The sequence below is a fragment of the Chelonia mydas genome, chromosome 20 (genome assembly GCF_015237465.2).
Source record: "Chelonia mydas isolate rCheMyd1 chromosome 20, rCheMyd1.pri.v2, whole genome shotgun sequence".
Taxonomy (NCBI): domain Eukaryota; kingdom Metazoa; phylum Chordata; order Testudines; family Cheloniidae; genus Chelonia; species Chelonia mydas.
The window spans coordinates 9,103,428-9,128,058 of NC_051260.2; the positions used below are offsets into that span (position 1 = coordinate 9,103,428).

Below are 24,631 nucleotides of genomic sequence, written 5' to 3' on the forward strand. Positions count from 1 at the left end.
ATCCGCTGTAACCCCAGGTCCTTTTCTGCAGAGCTGCTACTTAGCCAGTCGGTCCCCAGCCTGTAGCAGTGCTTTTTTTGGCCCAACCCTCCAGTTTGTCTAGGTCACTCTGGACACTGTCCCTACCGTCCAGCATATTTACCTCTCCCCACAGCTTAGTGTCATCCGCGAACTTGCTGAGGGTGCAGTTCATCCCAGCATGCAAATCATTAATGAAGATGTTGAACAAAACCGGCCCCAGGACAGACCCCTGGGGCACTCTGCTTGATACCGGCTGCCAACTAGACATCAAGCCGTTGTTCACTACCTGTTGAGTCCGACAATCTAGTCCGCTTTCTAGCCACCGTGTAGTGGATTCATCCAATCCATATTTTTTTAACTTGCTGGCAAGAATACTGTGGGAGACCGTTTCAAAACCTTTGCTAAAGTTCAGATATATCACATCCACCTCTTTCCCCCTATCCACAGAGCCAGTTATCTCATCATAGAAGGCAATCAGTTTGGTCAGGCATGACTTGCTCTTGCTGAATCCATGTTGACTGTTCCTGATCACCTTACTCTCCTCCAAGTGCTTTAAAATGGATTCTTTGAGGACCTGCTCCATGATTTTTCCAGGGATTGTTTTCAATTAAATGTGTTAATCCTGTCACGCATCAGATGACAGTTTTCAAACACCATTCTGAAAGAATTAACAAATTGAAACAGAAAAGTGAAAATAATCTTCTTTTGATCAGCGCAGACATTATTCCCCAGACTAACCTCTGAGGATAGGACAAGAAGCCATGGGCTTAAATCGCAGCAAGGGCAGTTTAGGTTGGACATTAGGAAAAACTTCCTAACTGTTAGAGTGGTTAAGCACTGAAATAAATTGCCTAGGGAGGTTGTGGAATCTCCATCATTGGGGATTTTTAAGAGCATAAGACCATAAGAATAGCCCTACTGGGTCAGACCAAAGGTCCATCTAGCCCAGTATCCTGTCTTCCGACAGTGGCCAGTACCAGGTGCCCCAGAGGGAATGAACAGAACAGGTAATCATCAAGTGATCCATCCCCTGTCACTCATTCCCAGCTTCTGGCAAACAAAGGCTAGGGACACCATTCCTGCCCATCCTAGCTAATAGCCATTGATGGACCTCTCCTCCATGAATTTGTCTAGTTCTTTTTTGAACCCTGTTATGGTCTTGGCCTTCACAACGTCCTCTGGCAAGGATTTCCACAGGTTGACTGTGCGTTGTGTGAAGAAATACTTCCTTGTATTTGTTTTAAACCTGCTGCCTATTAATTTTTCATTTGGTGACCCCCTAGTTCTTGTGTTATGAGAAGGAGTAAACAACACTTCCTTATCTACTTTCTCTACACCAGTCATGATTTTATAGACCTCAATCATATCTCCCCTTAGCCATCTCTAAGGTTGGACAAAAACGTGTCAGGGATAGTCTAAATAATACTTAGTCCTGCCTTGAGTGCAGGGGACTGGACTAGATGACCTCTTGAGGTCCTTTCCAGTCCTATGATTCTACATAGTAATGATAGGTGCATCTTTATTTCGTGTAGGTGCCTTGTATATACTCAAAGCTCGTTATACAGTAACAGGGTTAGATGAGGGAGGAGGAAAACCACAAATATATTTGCTAAGTTCTGTAAAGCAATGTGTACATTTGTGGTGCTTTGCTATTGATAAGAGGGTGCTGACTCTAAACGGTAGCTAAAGACAAGCCACATCATTTTTAAATGCTCTTTTTACAGTCTGAACTCTTAATGACAGTGTGTTTGCTCACGGAGCGTGTCAAATGACACAATTGTTTCCAATAGCTAGGCCTGGGAACACACACATTCTATACAGGTATAACTATTTTGGGGAACATTGGAGCTGGAAGTTGCAATTTCCAGCCTGGGTAGACATACCTGCATTAGTGCTAATCGACCTAGTGTGCTAAAAATAGAAGTGTGTGTAGCCATGGCAGTGCAGTGGGCTAGGTTCCCCAAGTACGTACCTAGAGTGTTGGACAGGATCGTACTTGGGACGGCTAGCTAGTCCTGCTGCCACAGCTACACTTCTATTTTTAGCAAGCAAGCTCGGTCTGAGCTAGTGCGGGTATGTCTACTCAGCTGGAAATGACACCTTCCAGCTCCAGGGTAACTGTATCCACAGTTAAAGGGGTGAATTTTTTTTACCAAAATAGTTCTACTGGCAATAATCCCTAGGGTGGAGGCAGTTACGTCCAGTTAGGGAGGGTCTAGAGGTACTTAGTCCTGCCTGAGCGCAGAGGCCTGATGACCTCTTGAGGTCCCTTCGAGCCCTACATTTCTATGATTCTATGAAGGTGCCTTTTACAAGGCCTGTCACTGGTTTGGTTTGGTTTTTCCCTTCCACTATGGGAAAAGCTACACCGGTGGAAGGCACCTTTATACAAATATAACTGCATCCACAAAAGGGGAGTTTAACTAATTGAACTATACTGTTATAGTTAAAGCGGTCCAACTTTTGTGGTAAACAAGCCCTAAAGCCAGTCTGAACACACAGTTGCACTGATTTTAAATAGTTGGGTTTTTTTTTAAGAACATCCATGGGGTGTTTGCACTCATTTAAATACGTTGATTTTAAAAACACACTTAATTGGTGTAGGTTTCAGAGTAGCAGCCGTGTTAGTCTGTATTCGCAAAAAGAAAAGGAGTACTTGTATTTGTTAGTCTCTAAGGTGCCACAGGTACTCCTTTTTTTTTAATTGGTGTAGTTGCCAAAGTCCAGGACCTCGCGCAGTCCAATGGTTTTCAACCGCTTTTCATTTGCGGACCCCTACAAAATTCAAATGGAGGTGCAGATCCCTTTGGAAATCTTAGACATAGTCTGCAGACTCCCAGGGGTCCATGAGCCACAGATTGAAAACCACTGACATAGCCCAAGCCCGCCCTCCTGGACCGCCCGACTACTCCTGGATCCCTCACAAGGAAGGGAAGCAACTGTGAGCTGCCTTCAGGCACTTAGGGCAGTTGAGGGGAAGTGCTGATATTTGTCTCCCAGAATGAAGCTAGGTGTTTTCCTTTGGGGGTGTGAAGGAAGGAGGATTCTTGGGCTGAGCAGGGACTGAAGGAGTTCGATAGCTGTACATGGGGGTGGCTGATGACGGGGGCATGTTTTATGTGAAGAAGAAACTGGGAAGAAATTGTACTGTGCTCTTGGCAAAAAATATTCTACTTGTTTTCTGTCTCTCTCCACTTTTAGATAGTCCCTGACTCAAAGAGCTTACAGTCTTATGTTCACTGTGTACAGTGTCTAGCACAATGGGGCCTCAGTCCTGTTTGGGGATGGGGTGGAGGGGACCTTTAGGCCCTATGGTATACAAATAAAAACACTGAACAGCTTTGCCGGGGAGGGGGAGGGGAGGAGGAGCTTAAAGGCCAAAAAAAAACTTCTCTACATCTCATATAAACCCTATGTGTCTAAATTGCTTTTTAATTCAAAATGTTTCCAGCCTAGTTCACTCCACGCTCACTCTTTTGTTTATATAATTGACCCTGATGTGTACACCCATTTTTCCACTAGTACAGCTGTGCGTGACAAGAGATCACAATGCCTCCCTAGGTGAGTGCGAGTAAACACTGTGAGGAATTATACTTAAGGATATGTTAGTGTGACAAACAGCCAGGGTTACAGTTTCCCATAGCTGTTCTTCACTTGCTCATAAAATATCTGACTCAGACCAGCCAAAGCAGCCCTGACCGTTACAATCTGCAATTCTTGAGAATTTTGCACATACTCTGTATATTCAACCTTGCTTTGCCACTGATTTTAATAGGCAGCAGCAGAACAGTTTGAACAGAATTGCCCTCCACTGCTGCCCCATGTACCCCAGATGTGTAAGTGCTGACGTTTCATTTGAACATCCGTGTGGTCTAGCAGACAGGTCACTGGCGTAGGAGTCAGGAGCCAGGTAAACCAGCACTACAACTAATCTGTGACCCATGGGCAAGTCAAATCACCTGTCTGTGCCTGTGTTTTACCACTTACCCTTTTTCTGTTTTGACTATTTAAAGTGTGAACTCTTTGGGGCAGGGACTCTTTTTCTTATTTGGTATGTCGGGCCTCTGGGCACTACTGTAATACAAAAAAAAATAAAATAAAAAAAATCATTGCTCCACCCATGCCTGAAAGATCCAGCATTGTCTAGTAGAAAAGGGGTTAAGTGACAGCAAGAGATCCTCTTTTGAGTTCCTTTTTTTGTTATTTTTAATTTTGTCATCACCCGAAGACTTCTTTGGAACTTAATCTATTAGGAAATTTAAATTTCAGTTATTAATTCAGTGCATTTGATATTGCTCTGGCTAGTCCTGATATCTACTTGGACACATGCCTGTATCTTTACAAGCTTAGACTATGGATTGATTATTGATCCCTTGACAATATGTAGGTGAACCATTCTGCAGTCTTTGAGCCAAAAGGCATTTGCTCTTCACTCTAGTCTGAGCTATGCACTGTTGTTGTAACCATGCTGGTCTCAAGATAGTAGAGAGGCAAGGTGGGAGAGGTAATATCTTTTATTGGACCAGCTTCTGTTGGCCAAAGAGACGCGCTTTGGAGCTATACAAAGCTCTTCTTCAGGTCTGGGAAAGGTACTCCGAGTGTCACAGCTAAATACAAGATCCAACAGATAGAATATGTGCTGACGACTTATGTTAAACTAATCTGTTGGATCTTGTATTTAGCTGTGACACTCGGAGTACCAGGGGCCAAAGTCCATGGATAACAGACTGACGTGCCAGCAGAAGCTGCTCACTTTGCTTGTAGCGAGGCAGGATTTACTGTCTCACCCCCAGCGCTTCTGAAATGTGGTCTGAAAATTCATGAGGGGAGGGGAGTGGAAAATTTCACCATCTGGGAGGGGTGGATTGCAGAAATAGTTATGGGAGCTCACCCTGATCCGCAACTGGAAGAGGAGGGAGGCTAAGAGCAGAGAGTTGCAGGGTGGGGTAGAGTAGCAGCAAGGCCGAGATGGGGATGGTGTTCGCCAGGGCAGTAGGGCAAAGGTGAGTGAGCACACCAGGGAGGAGGTAAGGAGCAAGGATATGAGGGGAGAGGAGGAAGGGAGTTCTAAGCAGGGAGAGGGAGTTGGGAGCCTATATGGAAGTAGCTGCAATGTTTCTGGGTGGGGAAGGGGCATGTGGAGAAAGCAGCTTCGGTAGCAGATTGTTCCTCAGTGGGCAAAGCTGAGATTCACCAAAGCAGAAGGCTACTGCCAATACTAATCTTCTGATGTAAGAGCAGTTCCAGCCAGAAGGTGGCCTCTTGGAACAGTAGGGTTCATTCTCTCACAAACCAGACAGCTTCTCTCTCCTCTCCTGTGCACTAAAGTGTTAAAAAGCATGCTAAGCTCTTCTGTTCTCTCCTGTGTTTTTCGTTTAACGCAGAGACCAAAAAAGGATGTTTAAAAAAAAAAAAAAGCTATTTTGAGTTTGATTCCTAATAATCCATGTCCCTAAAAACTATAAATTAGAGGTGGTATTTCCCGCATGCTTTTGGTTCTGTGAATAATGGCTATGACTACTGCATTTAAACACAGAAAAAGGTCAGAAGACAGAAACTGCCTACCACATTCCACATTCTGTTGTGAGCAACGAATAATATAATTGTGCAAGGACTGGCCTTTGGGATGGGAACTGGCGTTAAAAAAACTGGCAAAGAGGAGAGTGCATAATATTAAAAAGAAATAAAGGTTCTTTTTGCCATCTAAGAAAAATGCTCCTTTGCAGGAATAGACACGTCCTGTTTTGTTAGACAAGGTTGCTAGAGTGCTGGGGACCTGTCTGAACCACATGTTCTAAAGCACCATATGCTCTTGTATCCCTTTTACAATTATCGTTGGATTTTCAAAGATACCCAGGAAAATCAATGGGAATGGGGTGCTTAATTCCCATTTATGTCCCTCCCCCTACATGCAGTGCTAGCGTCACTCTGGTCAGCTTCATCAGAAAGGAACTGTTTTTGTTCTTGAGGTGAATGTGTGTCACTAGCACGGAGCATTGCAGCTGCTTTTGCAACTCTGGCTTTGCGCTTTTACGCTTCTCATGGCACTGGCAGGGAGCATAAAATTTAAACATACAAGATCTGCTGCAGCTCCCTTTTAGGCTGGCTTCACTGCTAAAAAGGAGTGTTTGGATTTTTTTAACCGCAGGATAATATTAGCTATCCTGTGGTGAAATCCTGGTGGAGACAAGGTCCAGTAGTTTTACTGTGAGGTCAGCTGTGGGAGGAGGATTAAGCCTCCCTAGGACCCTAAGGACCTCACCTAACTACCTAGGTAAATAACAATGATGGGTGCCTTGTCTCCACTAAGATTTTTCCAGCAGGGTGACTATCACGTCTTCGTTATCTTGCAGTAAAAAAGAACACCTCTTTGTCAGTAAAGACGAAGCTTCATTATTGTCAGCTCATCACAAGTCTTGCCACCTCTGTTGTGTTTTTTCCTCTTTAAAGCCCTAGCTCCTGAAGTCATGTGATTATGTAAAACTCTCGGTGTTCACTTTTAAAAAGAAAGTAGGGTTCTAGCCATCACAGCTGCGGAGAGAAGCTTTAACACCTGAACCCCAAAGGTTCAAAACCAGAAAGCAAATAAAGACCCCCACATTTATTTATGTTAAAAATCTCCTGGTTTTGGCGGGACCTGACTTGAGTGCTTGGGGTTGGTTGGGGTGATGCTCTTAAGAGTGAAGGCAGAGGAGCAAGGGAGACAGAGACAGAAGCATTCTGAGCAGCAAGACGTTAGCTGGCTCAACTTGCTGTGGTGTGCATTCCTTTCCATTATACTACTGCTTTCCTTTACCCAGGAAGGATGATTCATTTAGGGTGAGTTACAGGGCTCTGGTTGCGTGTTCTGTGAGCACTAAATGGAAAGGTGTGTTATGGAGAGGATTCTTCGTACGTGTGCCATGACTAATAACACCTCTGCATGTCGTGAATACTGCCTGTGTGTGGCCTCACTCGCGCAAACCTCCAATTTTGCTTCTGTGCTGCTGGTTCTTAGGCTACAACTTTGCTGTGCTAGGGCATTTTTTTTTTGCTGCTACTTTGGCATTCCTGCCTTCATGATCTGGTTGCCTGCTCCCAGCTACTGTAACTGCTGTTACTGGTTGTTTTTTCACCAGCCCCATTCCTACTCCTTCTCTCATTATCAAGGCTTTTCCGGCTCTGCCCCTCCCTATATACCTTCTCTTCTATTGTGTTGAGATCCCAACTGCTCTGCTGGCTTTGACCACCTCACTTCTATGGTCCTCCTGTGTGTAGAATTCCCTCCCTGAACTGTTTCATAAGGCTTCTACCCTCTCCTTTGTACATGCCTCCTCAAAACCCACTTCTGTGACAACTATAAGAAACTGGCCAACGAATACTGGGGGAAGTCTGGTATAGCCAATGTATTTTTTTAATTTAGAGATCAATGTTTCTAAATAGTGTACCTGTTTTTATTGTTACATACAGACGGACAGGGGGAGTGTATGTTATTTTTCAAATTACAAATTCTTCAGAGCAGTGACCAGACAGTCCTAGTACGCTGTGATCACTACCAGAACATTGCTATTTCCCTCCCTGTCAGCTGAGAATGGGAGCCAGGAGACAAGTTCTAATCCAGGCTCTGCCACTGACTTGCTGTGACCTTGAACAAATCATTTACTACAACCTCTCCCTGCTTCAGTTTCCCTTTCGGTAAAAAGGGGATGGTACTAACCAGCATCAAGGTGGGCAAGAGGTTTCATTAATGCTTGTGAAGCACGCTGGAAATGTCAAGTGCTTTGTAGCATGGTCTGTGACAGCAACGTTGCGTGGCTTTAGTCTTTTTCAAGGGATGAGGAACGAGCCTGTTTTGGCTTGCACTTCAGCTTTTTGGCAGGGTTCTTCTTCCCTGCCCTTTTTCTTTCCTGCTTCCTGTGTCCTGCTGCTGAGAGTGTCACTTTCTCTGTCCGTTTCTTCTGCAGCCTGGAGTTTTGCAGTCTTCCCTAGAGAAGAGACCTTCCTCCTTTATGCTTCTCTCACTTTCAAAGGGCACGATGCCAGTAGTTCTCGTGGAATGAGATCCACAGGTGGTGGTGGCAGCAGCATCGAGGGGTTGGAAGTGGCAAAGGTGGCCGCAAAGCACTGACAGGAGCAGTTTTAAGCTATTCGTCTTTCCATTTCTGCAGGCAGTGCTGCTGCTGCTTCTCACAAGACAAGGCACTGGCAGAAGGGCAGTAAAGAGGCTTCCCCATTTTGTGATCCAGTATGAAGCTGGATCCGATGTGTGTCTTTGAAACCATCTGTTGGGACTGAGTTGCCTTGTGATGTTGCAGGGGGTCAGACTGAGTGATCCAGGGGATCACTCCTGGCCCACCCATGTGTGATTCTCAATCCTATTTTTGTATTAAATGTGGAAAAACACCAGAAAGTCCAGGGTACATAGAGTCCTGTGGCAGCTCTGTGACCAGCCCTGTCATGTGGAGTTATGATTCATCAATCTATTTATAAATTTGCATAGTCTAGCATCCTGGAATTGGTCTCTTATACTACCAATATCTCTTGCCTAACTATGAATCATTGTAAAGTTACCACTGCTTTGGGAGTTTCTATTGTGTTTTGTGTTTGCAGTTCAGATGCAAAGTCAGCTATAGTCTGGCTGGATTGTGAGCCCCCTGATGTGGCCAGTCCCCACTGCTGCCGATCCAGACAGGATCCTGAACATCTCGACCCTTTCATTTGGCTGTCTTAAATTCTCCTATTAAAGGGAATGTTCTGTCATCCGCTGATGGGTAACAGACTTGAGCACAGCCCTCGTGCACAGCAGAGTCTGTGTAGTTCTGTAGAAATCTCAGGAAGTATTTACAGGAAGAGCCACACAAATTGCATGTCAGGAATCCAACTGTGGATTCACAGATAGCACTTGGTCAGCGTGTACGCTGACAGCCAAGCTGAAGAGCTGGTCTGCTGGCTTTCACTCTGAACAAAATGCCTGGGGGGTGTTAACATAACTCAGTCACCATCCAACACTGAACAGTGATAAACAAGGTCCAGGGTTTGGTATACAGGGCCCTCAGCCTACCTAGTACCATAGCAGTACACCATTAAAAATCTTTTATTCTTTTATTAAAGAAAAAAAAAGAAAAACAGGTAAAGCACTTAAAATGTAAAGTATTAAACAACGCTTTCATTTTAACAATATTCCATGTTCCATTTCCATGTAGCTGGAGAATGTGGTGGTGGTAATGTTATCTGGATCCCACCCTCTGCCCCAATCTGCTCAAGACACCCCTCAGGGTTAAGACAATGGGTGCCGGGGGAAAAAGTGGTGGTGGCAGCCTTGATGGTGAAGCTTGCTTCAGTAGCTTCTGTCTGATCTTCCATGTTTTTCCTCACAAAGTCTTTCTTTAAGGACCCAAAAAGGGAGTGATGGGTGGAATGTTATTTTGTCCACCAATTACGCCTAGTTTTGGATCCATAAATTTTGGTTCATTGATTTCTGGACCCACATTTTCTGGTTTACTAAGCAGGATCTTGACGTAGTCCTTGAGTTATATCAGTAGGCTTTTTTGTTTAGACTAATTCAGTTTTTGTCTCCTTTTCATACCTTCTCCCATCAATGTTTGTTAGGAGAGGTTACCATGACATTTTATGAACTTTTGCATACTTTTTACAGTTCACTTTACAATGAGAGTAAGTGTATAGGCCCAATTATCATAGCATTGCACCCTTTATAGCTCCATTGTTGATCTGTAGCCATATACTGCTGCTATTGGGCAGAGAATGATGGTCAACATGTTTTCCGGGGACCTTTTATACAAGTTCTTTGTAATCTAACAATCCTCCAGCCATGCTGTGTGTCCTGTGATGTCACTGACAGCTCTTTGAGTGTTTTAAATCCTCTTGCCTGACCTTTGGTTCTACTGAAGGTAAATCTCTAACATCAAGGGTTTAATGACTCCAGCTTTCCCTCAAGTACAAGGCACATGCGTGAGATTATGCTGTCTTTCTCCATTAGCTGAAGTTGTGTCTATGGAAATACTTAACACTTCTCAACCTATGGAAAGCTCAGCGATTCATTTCCTACATCTTAAGTCTTGCACAAACTGCCAGCGTGGCAGAAATCTTTCAACGTGAATTCAATATACATCTGTTAAAGACAAGCTTTAAAAGAAAAGGGATCCAGTTTTCTCTGTAATTGAAATAATCTTGTATTCCACTGCAATATTTTTAAAGCTCCAGTAACATTTGGACTCTTGAAGCCCTGGCAAAGCACATGGAGCTGGCAAAGCTGATAACTGCTTTCAGTGACTGGCAGTCAAATATGAAATTGTGGGTGAGTTACTGCAGATGCTGTAGTAACTGTAGTTGGGGGTTGGACTAGATGACCTTCTGGGGTCCCTTCTAACCCTGATATTCTATGATTCTCTACAAGGCCCTGTCCTGTTCCCAGTGACATCAGTGAGGTTTGACTTCTGTGAAAGCAGGATCCAGCCCCACAGTGTTTAATCTTCCAAAATGCTTCATGCAACAGACAGCACTCAATTTGGTGACAGAACAAATGAGGAACTCGCTGCTTCATTATATAGCCTCTTTATAGTGAAAGAAGATCTGGATGGATTACAAAACAGGATTAGGGAGTGTAAATTTGCCAGCATGCTCACTTCTGCAGAAGCAATGATTTACAATGTTTTGCTTTGAGTGGGTTGAAGTTGCTATCCTTTAGTTAGAATTAAAATTAACCCATTTTGTCAGCACCTTTTAAAGTGAACATTTTCCACTTTTTAAGCATTTAAACGGGGCTGATTGGTGATAAGTATACTATACTTTCCTTAAATCATTCCTGTCTCCGGAACTAACAAGTGTGATTGTGTTAACGATGTGTGGCATGTCACAATCCATCTGGTGGAGGATACAAGAGTAGGAGTTTGCCCTCAGTAGTATTCAGTCATGTCCCCTCTCTGGGAAAGTGTCTGGAAGCTGGTGAATGGGTGTATTGAAGCTGAATACAACAGAACTGTTGCTGAACCCGGTTAATTGGTGGCACTCTTAAGCAAAGAAATTAAAATGCTACAGTGATGCAGCTACACTACTGCAGCCGGAACCCTTCAATGAAGACACTACCTATGCCGATAGGAGGGGTTCTCCCGTGGGCATAGGTAATCCACCTTCCTGAGAGGCAGTAGCTAGGTTGATAGGAGAATTCTCCCACCTACTTATCCCTGTCTACAGGGGGGGTTTAGGTCGGTTTAACTGTGTCACTCAGGTATGGATTTTTCACACCCCTGAGTGACGAAGTTATACTGACCTAATTTCCTAGTGTAGACCAGGCCTAGGACTTGTTGTATAAAATCCTAGTAGAAGTAGATTTCTTCTAGACCCTACCTGGCTGGCTTCTTGACAGTTATGGTATTTATTATGCCATACTTGTATATAGGCTTGGCAGAATTCAATTTTTATTTTTAATATAATTTTGATAGTATCAATGTTTACTTTTAAGCGGTTTTTATTTTTATTGATTTAAATTTTCATGGTGAGGGGTCAGATGTTGGAGAGGTCAGACCATTATTTAATGATGGTAGAGTTTGTTTTAGGATATTTACTTTGTATATTTTGACGTGATGTTGACAAATTGTGTTTTAATTATTATAAAGCTTTAACTTTTTGCATCACAACACCTACTAAGTTCTCAAGCAGCATTTTTCTTACATTGCCTATCTGTAAATTTTGTTGTTGTTACTATTAGTATTTATTATTGAAATATTTTTGTTGGTTTATGTGTGCGGTGAAATTGACATTCACCAATTAAAAATCGATTCCTTCCAAGCCTAGTTATGTAGTTCAGTAATACCCAGTAACCCAATCAAGATTGTAGCATTGTGTGGTGTTCATTCTTCTGAAGAATCTGGAATAGCTCCTTTTGTTGTGACTCAGTGGTCTAGGGAATTTAGAATTAATTTTTGCCCGTTTGCAGAGAGCCAGCACTTCAAGCCACTCGTAAACCCTCAGATGGGGCTCAGGTGGTGCATAGATCTCCTGTTGTTCCTTTGCACAAGGGTGAGTTTCACTAATAGAGTGCAAGGGCTTTGAGCTTCCTCACCATAATAACGTCATTCTCTTGCAAATCTGACATAAGAATCCTGGTCTGTAACTCCTATTCAGGCACCTAAATAAGGACTGGATATTCAAACTCTCTAATCAAAATTCAGCACCTTGCATGACAAAGGAGCTTATTTTAAACAATGGGAGGTTTCAATAAACTCTGGTCCAGTTTTTGGTACTGAGCACGCTCTGAACATCTGGCTCTACATTCTGCTTTTATTGTTCTCCCCAGAATGACATGGTCCCTTTCCTTGTAAAAGGGTGTGATTCCTTGCCATTGCTCTGTGAGCATTTTCCCCTTGGGCATATACATATAGCTTCTCTGAGTGCATCTGAATACCCTCCGTGCCCCCCACCACCACCTCCACACTCCCTCAAGTATCTATTTTCCCTCTTAAGAGTGTTTTTGTGAGCGTAACATGATAACCTTGCCCACTGTCCTCCTAATCTCGTTATCTGTCACTGTTAAGCACCTATCTACCCTGTTAATCTTTCACCCATAGCTGTCGAGTGGTGATCATTTTAATTTTACTACCACTCACTGGCTTGCATTGTCTTGAAAGATCTTTATCACTCTCTCTGGACTGATGAGTGCCATGACTTTGCAGGCTGATAGTGGACATGCAAAAACCTGTGGAGAACACTTCAATCTCTCTGGTCACTCTGTTACAGACCTAAAAGTTGCAATTCTTCAACAAAAGAACTTCAAAAACAGACTCCAACGAGAGACTGCTGAATTGGAATTAATTTGCAATCTGGACACCATTACATTAGGCTTGAATAAAGACTGGGAGGGGATGTGTCATTACAAAAAGTAAAACTATTTCCCCATGCTGGACTGCTGGAAATGGCCCACCTTGATTATCACTACAAAAGTTTTTTTTTTTCTCTCCTGCTGGTAATAGCTCACCTTACCTGATCACTCTCCTTACAGTGTGTATGGTAACACCCATTGTTACATGTTCTCTGTGTATATAAAATCTCCCCACTGTATTGTCCACTGTATGCATCCGATGAAGTGAGCTGTAGGTCACAAAAGCTTATGCTCAAATAAATTTGTTAGTCTCTAAGGTGCCACAAGTACTCCTTTTCTTTATGCAGAGATCTAGGTAGCATAGGCCCACGCTTCAAAATATACCCCTTGATTTGTGCCGCCTTTCAGTTGATCTCCACTAGGATTTAAAGGTGTTAGCTAGCATGTTCTAAAACGCTAGTGTGGACAAAGCAGCATAAAACACACTAGCTAACACATTCTAACACACCTTTTAAATCCTAGGCTAATGTTCACTGCAGAAAAGTTGTGCATCTTCATTGAGAAAGCTATCTACCTCGTACCCCCCTTATGTGGGGCTGACGCAGAAAAGCTACATTGAAATAAAACCTACCTGTGCTTTGTCTCTACTAGGATTTTTACAGTGTGATAGCTGTCTCCTTTTTCTGTCTTCACTGCACAGCTGTAGTCAGGACAAAGCTTTTGTTCAGCTTGGCTTGATGTTTTTGTTTTCTGGCTCTTCTACCTGCTAACCAAAGCAAACTGTGTAATTGTAATTTAATATTGAAGAGTAAAGATTCACAGCCCCCCAAAAGCATGTTTGTCTCAGGAGATCTTAACTTTGCCCACTACTTTTATTTCTTTATATTTGCAGATATCTGATTCTAGCAATGCATCTACTAGTCCTAAAGCTCCTTCCCCTGCTAATTCTTTAGCAGTTTCCCATTAAAATTTAGCAGTCCTCACTTGGCTATCGAAGGCTGCGTATTAAAGGGGAATTTTGTAATAGTCCATCTCTTATTCAGGTTAATTTGTAAACAAACATAAAAAATGATTTTACAAAAACATATTGCTTCAGAACTAATTGTAGTATTCTAATCGCTAGTGTAACCCTCTGGCCTGAAATGTTCAGGTAGCTGCCTCCTAGATTTTAAATCATTTTGAGGCATGTAGAGTGTTATGCAACTTCAAAAAAGGTATTGGAAAAATACCAGCGGCTAAACCCTGAGGCTATAACTGAAAGCTACATAGCACTGCTATTGTACCTTACATTACCTCTGAGTACAGCTACATCAAGTGTATTGCTTCTCTTTTTCTTGCCAAACCTTTCATTCCGAACTCCACCTTAACCTACCAACGTAGAGTATTCCTGGAACCTAATGTCGGCAAAAAGCCTCCAGTCATAAGATAAATCTTTTTTTATTTGTTAATGATAGGTTAAAAGACGATTAATGTCTTAACGAATGTGAAATTCTTCTTTGCTATATTTAGGGTTTATTACCTACCCTTCAAGGTGTATTTGCTCTGCTGAGTTATGACACTGTATTAAAACAGGACTTGTCTATGACTGTTTGGCTTTGGGTTTAAATATAGATGGAAAAAACCCCACCTGTGGTTGCTATCCTAATCTCTATCAAAAGATAAAATAAGCTGATAGAAAAGGAGTACTTGTGGCACCTTAGAGACTAACAAATTTATTTGAGCATAAGCTTTCACGAGCTATCATCGGATGAAGTGAGCTGTAGCTCACAAAAGCTTATGCTCAAATAAATTTGTTAGTCTCTAAGGTGCCACAAGTACTCCTTTTCTTTTTGCGAATACAGACTAACACGGCTGCTACTCTGAAACCTGTCAATAAGGTGATGAAATCTCTATGCTGCTTATGCCACAGGGTATATTATAATCTTGTGAAAATAGCAATGTAGTTGTGGTTTTAAAGCTCTTCAATTGCTTATACTTTTCAGATGCTTGGAGCTTTTTAATAAAGGTATCATTTGAGCAGAAGTAGTTTGTGCTTGTTCTCACCCCAAAAGTAAATTGTCTGGAGAAATCTTTATGGAATTCTGTGGGGCCTCTTTTTAGTTGGCCTATAAGATTTTTGTGGCAGGGCCTATGTGTTTCTGCAGCACGTAAAACACTGAGGTCCCAGTCCTGATTGCTTTGTGGTAGCACGTATAGACACCAAACAACAAATTTCCAAATGTGGAAAGGGGTGTGTGGTCGGTGCTTTACCAGAATGACTCGCTCCTAGCTCAAGAACTGTAAGAACTAGATTTTGAAAAGAAACTCAGCACCCACAATTGAAGGTAGATTTTCAAAACAGCTTATTTCCAATTTGGGCACCTAAATAAGTTGCCAGACTTTCAAAGGTATTCTGCACCCAGCAGCTCCTCTTCCTTGGTGCTGAGCTTTTTGAAAACCCAGCTATAAACCTAACCCTCTTCTTGTTTTCTATGGGAAAACTTGGGTTTCAGAGCCTGATACTACAGGTGCTGAGCACCCTTAACTCCCATTGACTTCAGGGACAGTTGAAGATGTTAAGCACATTGCAGGATTGGGCCGATAGACATTTTTGCAAAGATTTTATTTAGAAATAGCAAGGCATGTAAGGGTTTAGGAAAATCTCTTGTCCCACATGCGCTGTATGGGACCAAGTACTCAAGAGCTGATGCTTCTGCATGTCTGCAGACATGTGTGACGGACTTCCCTGGGGTGCAACCTGGAACTGAGGTACTGCTGAGCCCTCTGGCATACCAATCTGGGCTCCCCCCCTCACACTGTGAGGCTGTGACAAGCTGCAGTTCTTTCCAGGTCTTGCACTTACACAGCCATACAGAGACAGGGACATGCCACTCATGAGCCAACAATAGAGAGGCTCCCATAGGCACCAACTGTGTAGGTGCTCCAGGGCTGGAGCACTCATGGGAGGGGGGAAGCACCCACCGGCAGCCAGCTCTCCCTCCCCCACAGCACCTCCCACCCGCCACTGGCTCCTCCACTCAACTCCTCCCCCTCCCTCCCAGCGCCTCCCACCCACTACAATCAGCTGTTTCATGGCTTGCAGGAGGCACTGGAAGGGAGGGGGAGGAGCAGGTATGGGGTGTGCTCGGGGGAGGGGGCAAAACTGGGCACGAAGAGGCAGGACTGGGGTGGAGCAGAGGCGGGAAGAGGCAGGGTGGGGTGGAAGCTTGGGAGAAGGGGTGGGGGCAGGGTCTGGGTGGACCTGGTCAGGAAGAGGTGGGGCGGGGGTTGGGAGTGGGGGCAAGGGTTTGAGCACCCCTAGAGCCCAGAGGAAGCTGGCACCTGTGGAGGCACCAGCCAGCTCCCCAGCCTAGGACCCCAGAGCTATACAGTCTTGCCCTACTCAAAAGCCTGACCAGCGTAAGTTTATTTTCCAGTCCGTCTCTCCCTCAGTGTGGAGAGGGCAGTGCACCTGCCCCTGTTCCTGCCCCTGTTCCCTTTGCACTTCAAACAACACACTGTTTTAGGTAAAAAAATATAAAACAGATTTATTAGCTACAGAAAGAGAGAATGTAAGTGATTATAAATAATAGCACACAGATCAAACTTGGTTACCTAAGAAATAAAACAAAATTGCAATCTAAGTTCTGTACACTAGACAAGATTTGAATCAAGTGCTGTCTCACCCTTACGGTACAAACAGTCCACCAGTCTTCCATACACAGGCTAGAAATCCCTTCAGCCTGGGACCACTTCCTTTCTTTGTTCCTAAGGTGTTTCCAGGTGTTGAGTTCCAGGGGAGTGAAGCCAAGTGATGATGTCACTTTTATAGCTTCTTCAATGTGAAGGGAACTTCATTGTCCCAAACAAACCCCCCAGCACAGTTAGTGGAAAAGTACAGGCATAAGATGGAGTCCAGTGTCACATGAGCTGATCACATGCCCTTGCATGCTTCGATGAGTCACAGCAGGGCCCATTACCCATATCCTGACTAGAACTTTCACAGGAAAGTCCATCAGGTCTGGGATTAGCTTCTTCCATGGCCTGTTGTGTTTCTTAATGGGCCATGACCTTGAATGGTTCATCCACAATGTGCTGGCTAGACTGGATGTAAATTACCTTGTGGGTGTCACCCCAGGAGCAAACACATTTGAAATACTGGTACAGAGTCAATATTCATAACTTCAGATACAATGACAGCACATGCAATCCAACAGACTATTAATGTTCAACAGATCAAGACTTTTAGAATGATCCCTTAAGGCGTACTTTGCACAAAACATATAATTAGATCACCTAGGTAAATATGGGGATACTAGGGTGTTGCTTTGGGGTACGGAATGTCACAACCTGTATGTTGAAATCTAGGCAAGTGTGTTTGATAGCTAGAAACTAGTACTGTCCATACATAGTACTGAGGTGGCAAAACTAATATTCTGAACGGAAATATACATATGTGGAAAGGAGACAAGCTATAGTCAAAAGAAGAACAATGACTTGAATTTCCTGAGTTTTGTGTAGCTAGAATCTCAAACATAATTTTCCTTTGTTTTCGGACAGCTCAAAGGACACTGGTTTAAGTCCTGGAAATTGTTAAAATCATCCTAGACCAGAGCCAAAAAAGCACTATTCGGTTAAGGGACCAGTAATGGGTTTAAAGACCAGTGATTAGAGAAAATGGTGATTGACTTTTGTTTGCCAAAACAGCTGTGACTGTTCATTCAGAGTGCAGAATCCTGATCTGTACGAAGGCCCCAAATCAGCAAATCGCTTCAGCTCATGCATAGGTCTCGCTAAAAGATGTGCTTAAAGCTAAGCATGTGCTTACTGCCTTGCTGAATCAAGGCCTGAGTATATAGAGATGAGTCTGCTTGGTCCTTTAGGAACCCTCCACATTCTGATTAGTGAGTTTTAAGCCTATACTATATGTTCATTTTAAAAAAAAAAATCCCATGAAAACTGCTGATGTTTACTAATAATAAGTTTAATTGTGAGCAGGGCATAGCTTGTGTTCATAGCAGATTCAGGTAGCTTTTGCTGAACAAATATTGCTATGTGTACTGTAACTGAACTGTGCACACTTGCCCAAATTAATCTATGCAATCAGAGAAGGAAATGCTGCCACTTCTCAACAACAATATCTGCAGAGTGTAATGCAAACCCTTCCTGACCATGAACCTGTAAATTGTCAGTGTTTTCAAAGAGGGATTGAGAATCTGCCTTTTGCATTCTACTATGCCTGTGGAATGTACACTGTTCAGAGTAATGCATGGAGCATTTTAATTACAAGTCTAGAATTCTCTTCAGGAGTTTTGATGGTGCAATAAAGCACAGAAGTGAAACCTGATGAGACATTTTAGGGGTGGGGATAAAGAAATGGGAAAAACTTGCATTGTACGTGCAAAAAAGATTTACTGTACTTTCAGTTTGTCACTTTTTTCCACTCAATTCCTTTGTTAATGGAAAATGTTAATTTCACAAGAAGGTGGAGCAGTTTGTTGCTGTCTTCTAAAAATGCAAGAACCAGAATGAAGACTTGAAAAAAGAGCTCTAGTTCCTCTTTCGTATACACGTCATCTTCCTAAATTTTAGGATGTAAGCAGTATGTGAAATCAGCTCTTCAAAAGACTCCTCATCTAGATCACTGAACATCTTGGGCTTTTTCCCGTTTGATGACCTCTTGAACTTTGATGCATTTTAGTTTAGAATGTAGGAATTGTAGAGTTACAGACTAAATTCTCGTATGATCAAGAGGGGCATTCAGCACACACAAAGGACTTTCAATCTGATACTTCCTCCCCTGCTCAAAGTTCCCTGAAGTAGGAACTAGACAGGTTTCAGAGTAGCATCTGATGAAGTGAGCTGTAGCTCACGAAAGCTTATGCTCAAATAAATTGGTTAGTCTCTAAGGTGCCACTAGTACTCCTTTTCTTTTTACGAATACAGACTAACATGGCTGCTACTCTGAAACAAAAGGAAGTACTTCTATTTACACAACACATGGTCAACATGTGGAACTCATTTCCATGGAATGTTGTGAAGGCCAAAATTATAACTTGGTTCCAAAAAGATAAGTTAATTAAGGCTAGGGCCATCAATGGCTATTAGCCAAGATGGTCAGGGATGCATCCCAGGCTCCAGGTGTCCCTAAACTTCCAACTGCCAGGAGCTGGGACTGGATGACTGAGATGGATCACTTGAAATTGCCCTGTTCTGTTCATTTCCTCTGAAGTATCTGGCACTGACATTTTCAGAAGACAGGATACTGGGCCATTGTTCTGACCCAGTATGGCTGTTCTTATGTTCTTAATATCAACTACAGGATCTAGGCCTTGAGTGAGCAAAGAGACAAGGTGGGTGAGGTGATATCTTTTGGTAAGGGAGACTAGCTTTTGATCTTACACTGAGCTCTTTGGGTCTGAGCAAGGCAGTCTGCAGACTTTTTTAGGGCTCTCCACAGAAGTTCACCCACATGCAACAAGCTGCAAGGCTGGGGTCTAGAACATGTATGGTGATGCCAAAATTCCTCACCTCTCTCTTTCTCATTCCATCTAACACTGGATCAAATGCTTCTCTAGAATTATGGGAGATGTGACATTGCTAAATCAGGATTTAAATAGCAGCAGGAAGCAGTGACCTGCTAATTTAGCAGATTTAAAACAAGAGGGAGAAAATACAGGTTTAATTATTAAGTAGCAATACAAAAGGGACAGGGTATTTACTCTGGAGCTCGCTTTTGAGACATCTTCTACAATGACTTTTGGTTTTACCCAGTTTCTAAGTATTTGTAGATAATTCCAGGATGTTGATTTTTGACTCTTGTTCATTCTCTTCCCCTTGCCACATGTTTGTAAACAGTCATTCTGACAGATGAGGAGGTCCAGAGGAAGAGAGAGATGATAACGAAGAGGAAGGAAGAGGAGGCTCTTAAAGAGAGCATGAAGCCCAAATTATCGGAGGAGCAACAGAGAGTCGTTGACATTCTTCTCGAGGCCCATCGCAAAACTTATGACCCAACCTACTCTGACTTCACCCAGTTTCGGGTATGTTCCAGGACCTGCTTTCTCTCCCTTAGCTTTCGTGCAGAAGACTTCCCGTTTGCTGTTACTAGGAGGACCTCTAGTGGTGGTAGAAGGCTGTGCCAAAATTCTGATAGATAAGCTAAGTAGTAGTCTCTTCCTCTTCCATACCATGACCCAGTGTTACAATGTAAAGTTTTGAGAGCTTCCTCCTAACTAGTCATATGGGAAAGAAAGGTGGTCATGACGCCCTGAATCTTGTTTATGACTCCCCCAGGTTCAGAACGTGTGATCTTAGGGCACTCACTATCAGTGAAAGTGCCCATGTGCTGTTCTCCCAAAATGTCATTCTGTCTATATAATTGGGGCTCAGAATCTTGCCACAAATGACAGTGGCAGCTGTCAATCACTGGAAGGCTTTAAATCAAGACTTGATGTCTTTCTAAAAGACAGGTTTCAGAGTAGCAGCCGTGTTAGTCTGTATTCACAAAAAGAAAAGGAGTACTTGTGGCACCTTAGAGACTAACCAATTTATTTGAGCATAAGCTTTCGTGAGCTCACTTCATCGGATGCATTCAGTGGAAAATACAGTGAGGAGATTTATATATACACAGAACATGAAAAAATGGGTGACTTGCTATAGCTCTAACAGAAGCTGTGGGCTTGAATCAGAAATTACTGGGTGAAGTTTTCTGTGGTTGGTGTTATGTGGATCAGACTAGATCACAATGATCCCCCTAAGCTCTGACCTTAAAATATATGAATCCATTCCAGTTGCCATCCATGAGAGAAGTACTATAGGTCAAATCAGAGCCTACATGTGTATTGAATTAGTCAAATTCCTCAGTGGTACGCAAGGACTCTGGAACACAAGATTCAAACATGCAGCAATTGCATAAAACCTTTCTCTGCCTCAGATACAGTATTTTTTTTTAATAAGCTGGAAATTAATGAGTAGCTGACTATCTTCTTAGATCAGTAGTGATCGGAAAACTAATATTCAAAACCTGAGCATGTGCTGGATGATCTGGTTAAATATGGCAGGCCTGATCCCAGCTGATGTAAATCAACTTAGCTTCATTGATAGGCTGATTCACACAACCAAGGATCTGGGCCAGGAAGTGGAACACTAGTAGCTTAAAATTAGAAGAAAAACCTAAGTTACTAATATTCCTAATGTATCTGCCCTGTTAGTATTGAGACCTTTAACACAAATCACTAGGTAATTTTAATTATAGAATTATATTTAATGTGTCTTAAACCCAGAAGATACACAACAAAACAGAATTAAAAAGTAATGTCCCAGTGCAAAAGAGGACACATGGTAGAAGCTATTGGTTAGTCAATTTTAAAATACTTCTAAATCAGCCTTGCAACATTGTCATGACAACTTACCATCCCAGGAACAATTGACTAATCTGCTCTTTCCCATGATGGTGGTGGTGGAGGAAAACCTGGTGATATTTTACTCGTTGGACAGGGTATCGTAGGAAGAAGTCCAGGGTCAGCCAGGAATGACCTGAGCAATCTAATAGAGATAGGAAAGACCAAGGTGAAGTTTCCAAAAACACTCAGCACCAGTCCAGCTCTGCTCCCATCAAAATTAATGGAAGCAGAGGTAGGCCAACACTGAGCACTTTTGGAAATTCTCCTCCAAAATCCTATAGTCCACTGGATTGCACCCTTATCCTTGGCCAGGACTATGTTTAAGAAGTGCGCCCATCTACCTGGGAGGACACAGAGAATAAAGAAAAATGCAGTGTTCCTTTGTCAACCCACTTTCTCAGAGGTATAATCAGTCCCTGAATTCTGTTCCAGCCTCCTGTGAGAGCCAACTCAAGCAAAAGAATAACTAGATCATCATCGGTCCTTACGCATGGCTCCTCATCAGAAGAGTCTTCAGATACCTTCAGCTGTTCTCCAGGTATTATACGGGGTATTGGCTTTCTCCCCAACAAATGATAGTCACATGGATAAGTCAGAGTAGGGATTTAAGCAATTTGTGGGGTTTTTAAATAACGGTTATTTTGACAATTTGTCATTTCTGAGTCTTCATGTCCTTTGTTTAAGAAATGCAACCCCTTCCCCCACAACCCTGCCAAACACTTAAATACATACCTAACAGTAAGCACGTGCATAGTCCAGGGTGAGTGCTCGTGTGTTTAAAGTTAAGCGTGTTAAATGTTTTGTTGGATCATGGCCTAATTCCACATTTGGCTTCCAGCGGAAGACCACATTGTAACTCCTCTTAAGGAGCCCAGATCCTTGAGCACTGACGTAGGGCCCAGTCATCGCTGCTGCTTGCTTGCGCAGAATGTGGGGTGAAAGGAGTGGGGAAACAGCTCACGTGGCCACAATCCCTCAGAGGGAGGGGAGTTGAGCATCAGAGGCATCCCCTCTTGCGCCAAACCTGAAGCAGCTCCTCTGCCTGGAAGGTTGTGTGGCTGGGAGGGAATAGGTAATGGCAGAGGACAGCTGCTCTACAAGGTATCACCTTAGCAAACCCTCAAGCAAATACCTTTGTGACATTTCTGCTCCGTGCTACGCCAGTCTAGAGGTGCTGCAGATTTTAGAGAGCAAGAGAGAACCTGGCTCAGAGGAGGGGTGGCTGATTGGGATGCTACAGAGAGCAGGAGACAACCATGAGAGGGGGTTTGCTTTAGGTGGAGACTGGATGGAGGAGAGGAAGCCAGGGATGGAGGAGAACCCCATAGAGGCCTCACTGGGAGGGGTTTGCTGTAGGCGTATGGCTTTGTTGAACAGGAGGGAGCTGTGGGGGTAAGTAGGGAGAGGATAGCAAATAGGTAAACAGCTGGGAAACGGGGTGAGGGAAGAGCAGGGAGCAGAAGACTGGCTAGGGGTAAATAGTTGCAGGGGTGGTATCAGGGAGAAGGGGGATTATAACACAGGCGATACTGGAGGCTGGGTATGGGGTGATGTGAGTTACTAGGCAAGGCTTGGAGACTTGGAGGCAGATGGTAACAGTGCCAGGTGAGAAAGGTGGGTGAATGCAATGCAGATTTTCAAAATAAACAGAGCTTTAGTGTTGCTTTGATTCCAAAATTCTCCTAATTGTGCTGCAGCGGCTCCTCAAGGCTCCTTTTCCAAGGACAGCTAAAATCCCTGTAGCATTAGTCAGCTCACTCAAACACAGATTGTTGCATACTCTTCCTCTCTCTCATTTTTACTAAAATATTCCCTAGCCTAAGTCCCCTAAGGGCAAGGTGCACGTGGTGCCCATGGACTGGGATACAAATGTTGTGGTTGTTCAGTTATTTATTTTGACACTCTCTCCTCTTGGTTGATTTTTATCCTGAAGAACAAACTTCCTATCATGGGGAAACCGTGCAGCCAAGATAAATATCAACCTCTTTCCACTCCACAGAGTCTGTAGAGCACAGAATGTTCTCCAACATGGCACTGAACGAGGAGTCTGACGAAAGCCCTCCCATGGATATTAACCTCTCGCACCTCACCATGCTACCTCACCTGGCTGACCTCGTCAGCTACAGCATACAGAAAGTGATTGGCTTTGCAAAAATGATCCCAGGGTTCAGGTAAGGACGGGTTTGTTCCCCAAAGTTTGGGCAGGCGTTGCTTTGATTTTTTTGGTTGAAATCACTCTGTGTCTGTCTTGCTTTATGCTGCTTGTTCATTTTCCTAAATTTGTCTCATCTCTGTTTCTGCCTTAAGCCCAAGCATTCTTCTTTCTTGCTCCTTCTGCAGCTCAGCACTGCTTCCACTGAAGTCATCACTGACTCTTCTCTTCCTGTTGCTTCCCTAGTCTTATCCACAATGGCCCTAATCCAGCACTTAAACACATGCCTAACTCTAAGGGCTTGGCTACACTTGCAAGTTAGAGTGCATTAAGTCAGCCCCTGGCACCCTAACTCCTGAGGTGTCCACACTGGCAAGGCACGTAGAGCGCCCGGACTCCGCGGCTGGAGTGCCCCTGATAAACCACCTCCACAAGAAGCATAACACTTGCTGCGCCCCGGCTGGAGCACCACGGCGCCAGTATGGATGCCCTGGTCTATTAATGCGCTCTGATCAGCCTCCAGAAGTGTCCCACAATGCCTGTTCTAGCCACTCTGGTCTTCACTTTGAACTCTACTACCCTGCACTCAGGTGACCAACCATCAGACACGCCCTTTACATTTTCTGGGAATTTTGAAATTCCCCTTCCTGTTTGCTCAGCAAAGCATGGAGTGCTCTCAATGCATCTTTCCAGGTGACCATGCCTCCACGCAACAGGCAATCCCCAGTATGGAGCAATGGCGAGGTGCTGGACCTCATAGAATCATAGAATATCAGGGCTGGAAGGGACCTCAGGAGATCATCTAGTCCAACCCCCTGCTCAAAGCAGGACCAATCCACAACTAAATCATCCCAGCCAGGGCTTTGTCAAGCCTGACCTTAAAAACCTCTAAGGATGGAGATTCCACCACCTCCCTACGTAACTCATTCCAGTGCTTCACCACTCTCCTAGTGAAACAGTGTTTCCTAATATCCAACCTAGACCTCCCCCACTGCAACTTGAGACCATTGCTCCTTGTTCTGTCATCTAGTACCACTGAGGACAGTCTAAATCCATCCTCTTTGGAACCCCCTTTCAGGTAGTTGAAGGCTGCTATCAAATCCCGCCTCACTCTTCTGCAGACTAAATAAGCCCAGTTCCCTCAGCCTCTCCTCATAAGTCCTGTGCTCCAGCCCCCTAATCAATTTTGTTGCCCTCTGCTGGACTCTTTCCAATTTTTCCACATCCTTCTTGTAGTGTGGGGCCCAAAACTGGGCACAG

The 24,631-nt window shown here is 43.6% G+C and overlaps 1 protein-coding gene across 3 annotated transcripts in view; it reads left to right on the forward strand.

Moving 5' to 3' along the window:
- VDR (vitamin D receptor) overlaps positions 1-24,631 on the forward strand; it is a 123,749-nt gene that overhangs the window by 81,363 nt on the left and 17,755 nt on the right. For all 3 annotated transcript variants that reach the window (XM_037883820.2, XM_043532714.1, XM_027828094.3), the window contains 3 exons: positions 19,673-19,857; positions 21,652-21,757; positions 23,219-23,390. In XM_037883820.2, the coding sequence (XP_037739748.1) occupies positions 19,673-19,857; positions 21,652-21,757; positions 23,219-23,390 (463 nt within the window). The remainder of the gene's footprint in view (positions 1-19,672; positions 19,858-21,651; positions 21,758-23,218; positions 23,391-24,631) is intronic.